Below are 13,883 nucleotides of genomic sequence, written 5' to 3' on the forward strand. Positions count from 1 at the left end.
CCCAGAGGAGACAGGCTTCTTCAAATCGTATTTTAATTTAACAAAAGTGATAAGAAAGAGATACACAATCATCTTAAAAACCTCCGTGCTCAGCCCTCAGGACAAAGGAGGTGAACAGTGAATACACCCGACATCAAACACTCGCATGGCAATACAGGTCAGGAAGAGTGAGTGATTGTCCAAGACTTATTTTTTTGCAAAACGTATGTAAGCATCTTAAGGCAGCTCTGCCCCGCAGCAGCCCAAGCAGATGCGCTTCCAGCCAGTCCGCTTCCCCAAACCTCCACTAGCGCCGAGAGGCTGCAGAGCTATATCGACAGGAGCTCAGTTGCTCGGAGGCAGGGGGGAGAGGGAACGTGCCTACAACTCGGTTTCTGGCTCCCCCGGCGTGAACTGAGTTAGGCAGCCCTGGCAGCAGAGCCGCAGAAGCCACGCAAGCTCAGGGAGCAAAGAACAGAGCAAGCTGGCAGGTGAGACCAGGTAAGTGTCCTAGGGCATGGCTGCTCTCCAGTGCTCTGTGCCCGCTCAGCACAAAGCAGCAGCTGCAGGGGTGAGCCTGTGGCTTTCAGTGTACAGGGAGGGAGTCCCCAGCGAAAGAGAGGCTCTGGCGTCTGCCACCGGCAAGCTTTACTCTACTCGCTCATGATGGAGAGACAAGCTAGGGAGGCTGACAGTCTAGCAGTAGACAGACTCCCCCGTAAACGTGAAGGGGTAAGGAGCAGCAAGGTGGCTGAGGCAGCTGCCCGAGAGGAGCCAACAAGAAGCCCCGAGCATACAGACCAAGGGACATTACAGTGCTGGAGTTGCTTCATTTCCTGCCCCATGTGATTGCAGCTAGAACATGACTGGAGGAGGGGTATATTTCCAAGGCCCCTTAATGTACATTTTGGGGTCACCAAGGCACTACCAGCCAAGGTGTCCGTTGCAGCTGAGAACTAGAGAGAGCAAATCCCCAGCAGCCTGGTTCTCCATGAGTGTGAGCCAGGGTGGGTCTCCCGTGGGGAGAGCTTCCAGGTCAGGAGATTAAAAACGGGATGGCTCAGCTTGGAAAAGAGATGGGGGGTGACAGAGGTCTGTATAGTCATGACTGCCGGGAAGCAAGCGACTAGGGATGTGCTATTTACCCCTTCCCATAACAAACCAACCAGGCATCACCCAATGCCATTAACAGGCAGCAGGTTTAAAACCAACCATGGATCCCACAACACAGTCAACTTGTGGAACTCCTTGCCAGGGGATGTGGTGAAGGCCAAACCTAACTGGGTTCAAAAAAAGAATGAGTTACGTTCATGGGGGAGAGGTCCAACAATGGCTGTTAGCCAAGATGGGCAGAGACACAGCCCCACGTGCTCAGTGACCTTAAACCTCTGACAGCCAGATGCTGGACCTGGAAGACAGGCTGGATCTCTCAATGTTTGCCCTGTTCTGTTCACTCTCTCGGAAGCACTTGACACCTGCCCCTATCTGAAGGCAGGACACTGAGCTAGCGGGACCATTGATCTGACCCAGTCTGGCCGTTCTCATGATTAGCTCCCTTCCTGGCCCTTCCAAATGATCAGTTGTATGCGCAGCAGGACTACACGGCTTTACATTGTCCATTCATCCCTTGTGCACCAGTGACCGTGATTGGCCCTGTGTTAAATACAGCTTCCTCCTCCCACCACCTCCAAACCTAGAGCTAACGTCTGCCTGCTCAGCTCAAGGTAACCGAGCCCAGGAGAGGGGATGGGGCACACAGGAGAGGGGATGGCCACCTCTCCACAGCCCAGGTACAGCCCTGGTAGAAACAGTCCAAGCTGCCCCCCCACCTCAGAGGGAGCACAGCTTGCACCTCCTCAGGGGTCCAGTCAGGCCCTGCGGTCCTGCATACAATCAGGCTGCCCTCTCTGAGGGCACCACATTTGCACCCACCATAGCTGGGATTTTTAGGGACATGGATGCACGTCTGCAAGTAACCAGCTAAAGACCCTTGATTCACTTCACGTAACACCCCCCAAATAGCCATGTGATGCTGAGACTCGCTCCCAGCTCAGTGGCCCTTAGAACCAGTTCGCCAGAGGGAAAGAGCTCTGCAGCCCTGGTCCCCGCGTCGTTCAGTCCTGCTGCCCAGAGTTCACCCTGGGAAGAGGAATCAGGGTTTGCAGGTGAGTGACACCTGGGGGGAGAAACAGTTGACAGAGAAGCCAGCCAGGTGGTTCCCATCACACCCTTCAAATAACGAAAAGGGGCTCAAATAACAAAGCTCCTAGAGGAAGGCTGAGCTGGGAGGGCTTGTTTTAAGAGCTTAGTCTTGTCATTCTAAGGAAGGTGATGAGGAAATACCTGCCCTCACCCTCCGTCCAGTGCGGCCTGCTCAGGCGTTAGTTAACCGACTGGCACCACAAACTACAGTTTAGTGTGTCCGACCCCAGCTTGGCCCCTGCTGGCTCATGTCACTTTGAGACAGTTTTGATAAATAAGGACGAGTGCCTGAGTTACTGTCCTAGTTTTCTTCCACTAGCCCGAAATCCAGCTTTAGCAGGGGCCAGGCCTCCTGCTTGTTATGTCCCCCTTTTTCACAGCTGCATAGTGGTGTCTATACACAAGTTAGGTGTGTAGAGAATACTCTTATGTAATCCTATGGGGGTTTATTTTGCAGGGGATGGGTAATTGTAGAATATACACTCACCAGTTTAATCCTAAAGCAGAGCTTTCTGCTCACACCCACACAATTGTTTGTGTAGGCCCTACCCTAAATCCAATTCATTTTGGAAATTCAGCAGTGGAATGCCATAAACACCCTGACAAGGAAAACGAGTCTTACTTCCTGGAACAACTTAAAAATCAGCTTTACTCCAACTGGGGTTAGAGTAGTTCAGCATCAGCTCTGTGAGCTGGGTGCACGTTAGCGACCGGAAGAGCAAACCTAAGGAGGTTACAGAAAGTGCCTACAGAAAGCCGAGGTGTAATACATGGAACGGACTGGCGCTGCCCAGGGAAGCAGGGGAAGCACTCCCCCAGCTGCTCTCAGGGATTGAGCTAGATTTATCACAAGGGGTATGCACATGGGATTAAACAGAGATATGTACAGACAAATAGGAACCAGCTGTTAGAACCCAAGACCAACCCTTCAGTAAGAGCCTGGACAGTTACAGACCCGTCTGACTGACTGCCAGGAGCTTGCCCAGCAGAAGCAGACCAGGGTTTTGATGGGTTGGGGCTGGGCTTACAAACTTGACCTAGCTTCTTTGGAAAGCCTAGTCCCCGTATGTGAGCGGCTGGCCCCAGCCAGCATCCCTGTGAACAGTAAAGTCAATACTGGCTGCACAGATCAGGAGACTTGTGCAGACAGCATCTCACAACTGAGCTCCCAGAGCAACCCACTGGGGAACCGCTCTCCCAAGTCTCAGGACTATGGCTGAGCCCAACTGGCAGAAAAGGAGTCCATGGCCGGGAAGCAGGGCTGAGGGGGAATCAGCAACAAAAATCCGACGGGGGGGTCAGCATGAAGCTAGGGGCCAGCATGTGCTACCAGCACAGTGGGAACAGAGCCAGGCACAGCACAGGGAGCACCCACCCACGCCTCATTTCACCTCTGGGGCAGCAGGGCTCGGCAGAGAGCGCAGACAGATGCACTGGCTCCAGGAGTAGGCATGGATAAGACCCTGCAAGAGTTAGACAAAGGGCTCAGTCTTGTCTGCCGGGGCCAAGGCTGGGCTGCTCTCTAGGAGCATTCTCCAGTCAGCTGAGCAAGCCGCCCTCCAGCACCGGGGTTCAACGCTTGGCGTGGTTCTTCTGGGGTGATGAGCTGTGCAGATGGGAGGGGTCAAGAATACGATCTGCTGCAGAAGCTTTAGAGGCCAAATTGCGATTCAGTTCTAAGGGATCCTGCTCAGTGCTGTGTGTGACGCATTACGGCTCCCTGCAGCTCTCGGAGGGCTGCAAGACGCAGACATCAATGGGCGGGGGAGTGAAGGGGAGCCGCGCATGAGAAATGGGGGGCAAGCGGAGGGAAGGGACATGGCTGCCTCCCAATGGATCCCAGATGTGGCCTTTATGGAAATGAAACATCCCCTGATTTTTAAAGTAACCCTGAAGAGATTCCATGGCTCTGTCCAGCTTCCCCACCCCCCAACTGCAGGGACACCCTCCTTCCACACACACTGGGCTGGTGTCTCCAGGGATCCTGCAGGGCACCCCCTGCTGGAGTTCTTTGGTATCACTGGGTCTGGTTCTTTACACTAGAAGTTAATGGCATCAGCCGGAAATTCCCCAAACGCCTGGTTGGCTTTTAAATATCTAAAGAAAAAAATAGATTCTTCTTCTTGTAAAGAGCCCTTTTAGTGCCCGACCTAGAGCCCGGGACGCGCCCAGCTGCCTGCTGGGACGTACACAGGAGCTTCGTTTCCTGTCAGTGCTTGTGGCCTCCTGCCAGGCCAAGAGCAAAGCAGCCCCCACCCGGTTACTCTCCTGCACTGGCCACGCCGCTCCTCAGCGCTGGAAGGGACGGCGAACTTTCTTCCGCCTTTTCTGCTTTGAGTCCCCTTTTGAGGCTGCACTCTCTGTCTTCGGGGCTGAAGCAGAAGGAGCTGCTGCCTGGGCGTTGGGCATCTGCCCCGGGGTCCCCTGAAATACGCGGTTGAAGAAGTCCTGCAGGTCTGCAGCTGAGGCGGGGCTGCCTTCAGAGGCAGTTCTGGGGGAAAACAAGTGTTTATAGACACGACACTTACACATGTAGTTGGGTGTCAAGAGGCAGTTCAGTGGGCTCTAGTGGTTACAGCAGGGAGTCAGGACTCCTAGGTTTGCATGGGCTAGGGGGTTAGAGCAGAGGGGTCGGTACTCAGGACTCCTGGGTTCTGTCCCCACCTCAGGGAGGCAGTGAGGGTCTACGTGGGTTTGCAGGGGCTCCTGGGTTCTATTCCCAGCACTGCCATGGGCTCTCAAGTCACTCCACTCCTAGTCTCCTCGCCAGGGAAAGCGCCCACACAGCAAGGGAGCTGTGAGGCTAAGGGGCCAGATCCTGCCAGGGGCTCAGTGACCTGCCCTCTGTTAATTTCAGCAGCATTGGATGGCACTTGGCAGGGGTGTCTGGGATCAGTGTGCTCCCGTGACCCTTCCACCCAACGGGGGAGGCAGCTGGAAACGCAGGATGGGTTGACAGAGCGACAGATGACGGATCGCTGGCCGGCGTTGGTTTAAAACGCATCTGCAAGGACCCGGGACGGGCGGGGAAGAGTTCTTCCAACAGCCCACAGAAGGGGGGGATTTTTATCTATGCAGAAGCACCTGGCCTCAGACCACATGCTTTAAAGCAGCAGTGCAGTACTCTGCCACAAGGGGGCAGTGCTCCAGAGCCCAGCAGTAGCACGATTAGGACAGGGGGGAGCTTTGCTGACCCCAACAAGGAGACTCCCAGCGAACACTGAAAGAAAGGGAGGACTGGTGGCCCCTTAGAGACTAACCAATTTATTTGAGCATGAGCTTTCGTGAGCTACAGCTGAATGCATCCGATGAAGTGAGCTGTAGCTCAGGAAAGCTCATGCTCAAATAAATTGGTTAGTCTCGAAGGGGCCACAAGTCCTCCTTTTCTTCTCGCGAATACAGACTAACACGGCTGCTACTCTGAAACCAGCGAACACTGAGTAACTCAGCTCCCTTCGGCCCTTTGACGGGGGAAAGTGGAATGCCAGAGGGAACTTATGGCTGGCCACAGCTCCCCCAGAAGTGCTCAAGATTGGAGATTTGACCCATCCCCACCCACTCAGACCAAGGCGAGAGCATGAAGGAACCAGAACAGCATGCAGTACCAACCTCTGGCGTCCACCCAAGCCGGAGCTCCTTGATCCAAACGATATGTGATACGGGGCACGATGGGTGTCGGGAGAGATTCCAACCCGCTGGCAGCCGGCCCACTCTGCAGACAGACAGGCAGGACACACCATCAGCCGGCGGGAGGAAGCAACCGCAGCCATCACACCTCCCGGCCTCCGGAGCACAGGAGCAATGACACAACCCAGGAAAAGCAGGAGAGAGCCGCACCCCCACCAAGGGCTGGCATCCTCCTCTCCAGCTGGGCTAGGGATCCTGAGGGGAAGGATTGCTAGTCCCTGAAACATTAGGAGCAGGGGACTGTTTAAACATGGTTCATCAGCCTGGTGTAACTGCAATTCAAGGGGCTGGCAAACAACTGGTCAGTTTCACGGTCTGGTCAGGCCGCACATCCTGGCCCCACGGATGCCTCCCGTACCTGTGATGTCATAGACTTTCCCATCCATCAGGGCGAAGTAGGTGATTTTCAGCCCCAGCATGCTTGATTCGGCCCAGAAGTCTCCCTCCTTGGCAGGGTGCAGCTTGCCGCACTCCGCGCAGTAGCGAGCGCTGAGCGGATCTCGGTCCATCTCGAACCTCCTAGAGCAGCAGGGAGATTGCCAAACGCTGTTAGAGTGGGGCCAGCTTTGCCATGTCCCCTCCCAGAGGGACGCGTCCTCCCTCCCACAGCACTCCAAATTCCCAGGATGCTCTAGGACAACCCGCACCACAGAACACTTGTGCTTAAGGAAGAAGCACAATGGTCTTAAGCGCAGCTAACTGGGAAAGCCAGGACATGAGCCCACCAGCTGCAGGACTGTCTGGCTGATCCATTCCGGCCGCCACGCAGGGCCAGACCCACTCCTGAGCTCCAGGCCCCATGGAGGGGTAACGCTTGGTGCCCCAGGAGGAGGCAGGGCACCAGGGCTACAAGCAGGGGGTTAAAGCAGTCACCGAACGCCAGCACCTACTTGTGCTTCCCCTGGCACTTGCTACACATCATGGTGTTCATGGCCTCTTTCAGGTCGTCCCGCAGCTTGGTGAGGAACTCATTCATGGATTTTGTCAGCTCACTTTCTGCCATCTGCTTGCTGCAATCACAACGGCATGGGGGTGAGTCACGCCCCAGGCAGGGAGCCCACAGGAGGAACCGGCACAGGACAGCCTCTGCACCCAGCAGTCAGCCCACGCCCCTCCCTGCTGGGCTCAGCCCCCGTTGGCAGCAGGGCTGGCTTGCACGAGGTTCTTGCTGCAGCCAGCGTGGGGGGACACACCCTACCACCTCCCCAGGCCATCGCTGGCCGAGACGCGGCGTCAGGAGCCGGCAGAAGATCGGCACTCACAGCTCTAGGGAGGTTGCCACACTGGGCAGCCGGGCCTGGAGAGCCTCAGCTTCGTTCCATCGGCCCAGGCCTGACCCCGCACCAAAGCCCCACCCACGCACCCCGTTCGCTCCCGTCACCTATGGCAGCTCCCCATTAACCCAGGCAGTAAGCTCCCTAGGACACATTTGTACAGCTCCTTGCACAACAGCGCCCGCACCCTGACCTGGGCCACCGGTGATCGCAGGCAAGAAGAGAAGAGCAGCCGGAGGGATTTCACTTATAATCGGACACCTCAAATTCCCACCTGCCAGTTCTCTGACAGAGACTCTGGCCCCCTAACAGCGACTTCTAAAGAGTATTTAAGTACAGGAGGTTTCTCGGCTAAAGCCCTCGTGCTCTGCTTTTGCTCTTATGACCCACGGCTCATCAAAAGCCCTTGGTGCCTCACTCAGAAATTCCTGGCTGTGTCCTCCCAGCACAGCACAGGAGCATCATCCACTCGGGCCTCAAAGCAACGTCTCGCAGTGGCGAGTACCGGAAGAGGACCGGTCCCACTCAAGACACCCGTCCGAAGGTGCCATCCTTGCTCCCCCAGTCAGCAGGGGAAGTAACAGCCCCAGGGCAGGCCTGAGGCCAAAGTACAGACTTCAGTGGGCAGATCAGATCAGCAAGTCACGGTGGGGCTGAGCAGCACAGCCCAAGATCCCAGCCCACCTTCCTCCCCGTCACCCGTCCCTCAGGTACACAGAGATGTGACGGAGGAGGCCATGTTCTCTAATCCGCCACCAGCAACTGCAGGCTCCCCTCCATCCCTCGCCCCCGTCCTGCCTTAGGGGGAGGGAAGGGGCCCCCAACTCACATCTCGTACTCTTTCCTCTTCTCCGGGTTGCTCACGATATCCCAGGCAGCTCGCAGCACCTTGAAGGCTTCCTCCGCCCGTGGATGCTCATTCTTGTCGGGATGAACCTGCAAAGCAAGACATGGGAACCTGAGACCACCAAGAGGCTCCTTCGGCGCTGACCTCGTCTGGTGCGAGGGGTCTGGCTGGGACGGAGCCCCCTCCAGGGACAGGACAGGACAGCACCGCCAGATGGGTCGGGGGAGGGGAAGAAAGAAGGAGTGGGTGCTACATGTCTTCAGACAAGGCCAAATGGGCCACTCTGGTCTGGCCAAGGCCAGGCTACTGAGCTGGTGAGCCTCGGCCCCCACCTGTCACTTCTTGTCTTCCTTCTCAGGCACCACAAGCAGAGCAGCAAAGGCAGGAGGGCTCACCATCCCGGCCAGGGCAAAAAAGGGGGTGCCCAGCTGATGAGCTGGGGCAGAAGGGACAGCCAGCACCCAGGGGAGCCTCAAAGCCATCAAGCTCTCCCAGCGTGGCCCGCGCCACAACTCCACGGTGCTCACATGGCGACTCCAAGTGACAAAGCAGCATCAGTCCACTGCCCCTAGCCATCAGGGCCGGGAAGCACGCGAAGGCTGCCCTGCACCACGGCTTGTTAGAGGAACCCAGGAAAACAGGAAGAACATGGGGCAAAACATCAAGCAGAAGTTTCACTTTATAAAAGGACAGCAAAAGCCCAGCATCCCCCGCTGAGATACCAGGCAGCTCCGGGGACTAGAGTCAGTCAGCTGCTCAGTCCTGCAGCCCACGCCAGGCTCAGCACAAGCCTAACTCGGGAGCTGCTGCCAGTTATTAACACCGATCCCCATGCCTCTGGCCTAGCAGTGGACCCACCTTGCGGTGGAGGCCTTGCGGTGGACCCGCCAAAGCAAGGAATTCGCAGGAAGGAATCTGGGTCTCAGCCCAGCTCTGAAACAGACATGTTACGTGGCCTTTGGACAAGTCACCCTAACAGTGCGTGTCTCAGTTTACCCATCTGTAACATGGGGGCAGGGGATTAAGCGTATTGAGCCTCAGTGGGGAGAGGCTAGAGAAAAGTGGCTCACTCTCTCCCCGTACGAGGACAATGCAGCTCAAATGGAGTTCCTGCCTCATGTCCCCCCAGGTGTTCGGGTGCCATGGGGCTGGGTGCGATGTCCATCCCCCACCACGCCAGGGTACACTCACCAGCACAGCCAGCTGACGATAGGCCTTCTTCAGCTCTGAGTCTGAAGCAGTCGCCTCCAGCCCCAGTACCTGAAAGGGGTTCAGCTCTTCCTCGGGCACATCGGCCAGGGCCAGCAGCCGTGCCACCTCCTGGCTGGGCTGGTAGCGCCCCCCTGCGCTAAGATCCGGGCCAGTCGCAGCCGCTCCCAGCTCATCGGTCCTTAGCCCTTTGGCTGCCCCAAGCAGCCCTGGCCACTTTTGCAGCAAGTGTGACACGTACTTGCAAGTCCTGGTTTCTTTGAAGAGAGCCCAGGTTCTGCGGAGGAAGGGCGAGCCCAGGAGCGAGAGGAGCCAGGCCATGCTGCTGGTTCTGCCCAGCTTACCTACCCCAGCAAGAAGCAGGGACTTGGAGACTCGCCAGCACAGCCGCAGGCTGCCCAGGAGCAGCATGAGTACCAGGAAGAGCAGGGCACCCAGCATCCTGAGCAGCCGCCACAGCCAGTTCCCCCAGGAACCCAGCCACCGGGCTGCCTTCCCCGAGCTGCTCTTGGCCCGCTGGATCCACGTCCTCGTGCTGCCTTGGGCTAAGCCCAGGGCCCAGGCGTCGAGCTGACAGCACGAGTAGAGGAACCTCCCACCAGCTTCCACATACTCGCCGCACTCATGGGTGATGACCAGCACCAGCTTGATGAGCTTCTTGAAACAGGAGACGCAGACCCGGGCCAGCTCTTCCAGCTGCTTGGGGACCTCAGCTTTTAAGTGGCGCCGCCGGTCCACATGGCTCCTCTTCCTGGCCTGCTTGTGCTTCCCACCAGCCGGCACAGACCTACCCTCCCGCTTGGCATTCTCCTTCCCCTCCTCCTTGTCCTTCGTGCCAGAGCGATGCCTCTGGCGTCTCCCATTCTTCCTGCCGCTGAGCAGCCTGCCAGAGCCGTACAGGTCCTCACTGGCCTTGGACACTCCGTCATCTTCCTCGTCTTCCTCCTGGCCCTGCGGCCATGGTGCTGAATCAGGACCAAAGGCTTCATCCTCAGCTGCAAGGGACTCCGAAGCCCAGCGCTGGCAAGTGAAGCTACACGAGCAATTCCCCTTCTCCAGGTAAGTCCTGGAGGGATCCAGACTCTCCCCCTGACAACTACAGGAACGTTCGTAACTGGACAGACAGGAGCCAGAGGCACTGTACTCAGTGAAGTGCAACAACCCGTCCCCTTCCAGCAACCCCATCGGTACTTGGTCGCAGCTTCCATTCCAACCAACATCCTCCCCTGTGGTGCAGGAAGTCCTCTGCCCTCCGCCTTCTGGAAAGCCCTGAGGGGGAGAATGGCCGGCCTCCTCCACCTTCCCTAGCCTCTCGGCTGATAGTTCAGCTAGCAATGTCTCACGTACACTAGGAGTCCCAGTAGCAGCTGGCCCCCGAGCCTCCATCGGTTCCAAGCCTTTGGCGGCTCTGTGGAGTTCTTTCGGCCAGCTTTGGCTTGGAGACATACGTTCTGGGCCTTAAGAACCGCAGCATTCTTGGAAGAACTGGCAGCCGTTAGGCCCAGTGCTTCCCAGATCCCCAAAACTTGAGAACAAGGATCTCTTATGCCCACAAAGGCTGGCACCTGATGCACCCCTGCTCCGGGAGAGCTTGCCACTCCAGCAGCAGGAACTATCCAGTTTGGTTTCACACATCCCTCTTCCTCCAGAGATCTGCTTCTCTATTGCCTTGCCCCAAGAGCTGTCCTGGACCAGCAAGGGTTAAGTTACAACTGTCATTTTGTAGCCTTTGTCCTGCAAATTAAACAAAATAAAATAAAATCAAAGGCATCAAAACCAGGCTCAAGGCCAAGACACAGAGCATGAGGGATCAAAGGGCAGCCCTGGCTGTGAATCAAGAGTGGTCTCCAAGGCTTGTTCTCAAATCCACAGTCCATGCGACTGGACCTACCTTCTGACACACACTGACAGCAGAGCAGACTGGGGACCCCTGGAAGGGGAGACAGAGCTTCCCCCACCTCAATTCATTCGTAGCTCAGCAGCAGCCACCCAATAGCTGCTTGCGGCTGAGCCACTGAGATCAGCAGACGGTCGTAGTCCGGATCTCAGGTATTCAGATCTCAAAGATCTACCACCGCAAGTGCCAGTGAATTCCCCTCTCGCCCCACATGGGAAGCCGACGTGCTAGCCGTGGCGATACAGAACTTCCTTGCACGCAGCTTTCACCGGCACTTGGAGAGAAATCCACTGGCCAGTGCTTAAATCACCAGGTTTCCTGCCCTGGCCCCAAGAATCAGAAGTGACCCTCTGTGAGGCTGTTCCTGCGACCCAGCAGGGGTCAGTACAAAAGCACAGCCGTGTAAGTGCCTATGAGGAGAAGAGATAGTAAAGTGCAGTCATTTGACTCTGGATTACAAACAACCCACACGAAATGGCAGAGTCCCAGTGAACCCACGCTCACTATTAGGAAAAGCTTGAGCTCTCTTGCTTGGATTTAACCCTATCAATGGCCCTGAAATCCTTGCCCAAACCTTGACTAGCGAAACCAACCTAATCCAATTGGGTGGTGGCATCTCTGTACCAGACCCCTATTTCTAGAGGGCCTCTCACCAGGGTATCAGGGCTCTAGCTACTTCACATTCATCCTGCATCAGTTTCCTGTTTTGCCAACTGCACTCAGATATCACACTGTCAGGCCCCAACAAGTGGTGAGATTGGCTTCAAAGCCGGGAGATTTCAAACAAAAAGCTTGGGGGGGGGGGGAGCTTTTTATTTGCCTTGGGCTTAGGAAGCGGAAGGACAGAGCAGTGGTTAGAGCAGGAGCCTCGGACTTGGTCCCATTCACTGCAGGTGTCCCTCGGCCTCCCTGTGCCTCGGACCCCCCCGTACAATGAGGATACCAGCACTGCCCAACCGCACCGGGCCACAGGCACCAGAGAGCGGGGGGCCGGGGGATCAGACAGACCCGGCCAGGTCTTGGTCCTCTCCCCCACCGCGGGGCCTCAGCTCTGACAGGCTCCCCACATGCCAGGGGCAGGAGACAGGCGAGTCGGGGGGGGTCTGACAGCCCCACTCGCGCCCCTCGGGCTGCTGGCTGGGGGGGGAGGGAAGCTGCCAAACTCGCAGTGATGGGGGGGCACAAGGCAGATCGGGGAGGAGGGGCAGGGGCTCCCCCCGTGCGGAGTTGGGGGCAGACCGGGGGGGGGAGGGGGAGGGGCAGGGGCTCCCCCCCCGTGCGGAGTTGGGGGCAGACCGGGGGGGGGAGGGGGAGGGGCTCCCCCCCGTGCGGAGTTGGGGGCAGACCGGGGGGGGGGGGAGGGGGAGGGGCAGGGGCTCCCCCCCCGTGCGGAGTTGGGGGCAGACCGGGGGGGGAGGGGCAGGGGCTCCCCCCCGTGCGGAGTTGGGGGCAGACCGGGGGGGGAGGGGGAGGGGCTCCCCCCCGTGCGGAGTTGGGGGCAGACGGGGGGGGAGGGGAACTCACCTGCTCCCGGTGCCCGGGGGGGGGTGTCCTCCTCCTCTTGCCCCCCCGGGTCCGCCTCTCTCCCCACTTCCGCCTTCCGCCCGCCTGTGACCGCGGCAGCTTCCACTTCCGGGGCAGAGGGCGGGGCTTCCCCTTAAAGGGCCAGCGCCCCAGGAGCCCTCTGCGGATCTGCGCCTTGTGCTGAGCGCGTCGGGCCTCAGCCTGGGGCTGGGACAGAGGCAGCGGGTTTGAATCGGGCCCCAGCTTGGCCCCGGGCCCCATTCCCCGCCCCCCCCGAGCCAGCCAGTCCCCTGCCCTGGGGCCAGCCGGGCCCCTCCCCGGGCCAGCCAGGCCCCTCCCCGGGCCAGCCAGGCCCCCCACAACGCTTCATCACCCTGGGCACTGCCCAGCCCCCTCCGCAGAAAGAGAATCCAGAGAGACGGAGCCGGGACTTCTGGGATCTATTCCCGCTCTGCCCCGGCCTGCTGGGTGACCTGCGCAGGTCACGACCCCGCTCAGTGCCTCGGTTTCCCCATCTGTAAAACGGGGACCATGACTCTGTAACACACCACGAGACCCCCTGGTCAGCAGAGCTCAGTGGGGCTAATGTTACTGTCACGCTCTGTGGGGCAGAGGCGATCTCCTTGTTCCAGGTCTGTGCCCCACCTGGCACAAGGGAGCTACCAGTGCCTGACCGGCGCTCCCACGACACAGAAATGGGTGTTTCTGCTTGGAGAGCCCCCGATGAGAAGCATCAGCCCTTTCTCCAGCAGAAAGCGACGTGTGCCTTCGAACCCCACTCCAGCCTGCTGGCAGGGAGGCAGCACCCACGGCTATTTCGGTTGGCTCAGGGAAGGGGGAAGCAGATCTGCACCGGGTGGCACGGCATTCCAAGACTAGGCGCTGGAACTGGGGGTGCTGGGGAGCTACCGCACCCCCTGGTTTGAAGAGGTTTCCATCATATGCAGGATTCACAGTTTGGTTCAATGGTTCTCAGCACCCCCACGGTACGAATGATTCCAGCCCCCTGATTCCGAGTGCGACTCCCGAGTGACTGCTGGTGGCCCCTGTAACCCAGGGAGGCAGAGACAGCCCTCGGGAGAGTCCCGGAGGCTTTGCAGCTGGATCACGGGCAAGACAACCTGATGCAGGGGAAGGAGCAGTCGTCTAGGCTGCTAGGACTGTAACAGGGTTTACAAGAGAGCTGGACACATTCATGAAGGTGAAGTCCATTAATGGCTATGAGCCAGGATGGGTAAGGAAGGGTGTCCCTGGCCTCTGTTTG

The 13,883-nt window shown here is 58.2% G+C and overlaps 1 protein-coding gene across 1 annotated transcript; it reads right to left on the bottom strand.

The window, feature by feature from the left end:
• Positions 1-16: 16 nt before the first annotated feature.
• Positions 17-12,841, bottom strand: DNAJC14 (DnaJ heat shock protein family (Hsp40) member C14). Its single transcript, XM_048831541.2, has 7 exons — positions 12,620-12,841; positions 9,181-10,932; positions 7,972-8,078; positions 6,759-6,878; positions 6,227-6,387; positions 5,791-5,893; positions 17-4,672 (listed from the first exon to the last, which is right to left on the bottom strand). Exons 2-7 carry the CDS (start codon positions 10,642-10,644, stop codon positions 4,471-4,473), a joined length of 2,157 nt encoding a protein of 718 aa, XP_048687498.1. The 5' UTR covers positions 10,645-10,932; positions 12,620-12,841; the 3' UTR covers positions 17-4,470.
• Between the last annotated feature and the right edge of the window lie 1,042 nt (positions 12,842-13,883).

The sequence above is a fragment of the Caretta caretta genome, chromosome 20 (assembly GCF_965140235.1).
Source record: "Caretta caretta isolate rCarCar2 chromosome 20, rCarCar1.hap1, whole genome shotgun sequence".
NCBI lineage: Eukaryota > Metazoa > Chordata > Testudines > Cheloniidae > Caretta > Caretta caretta.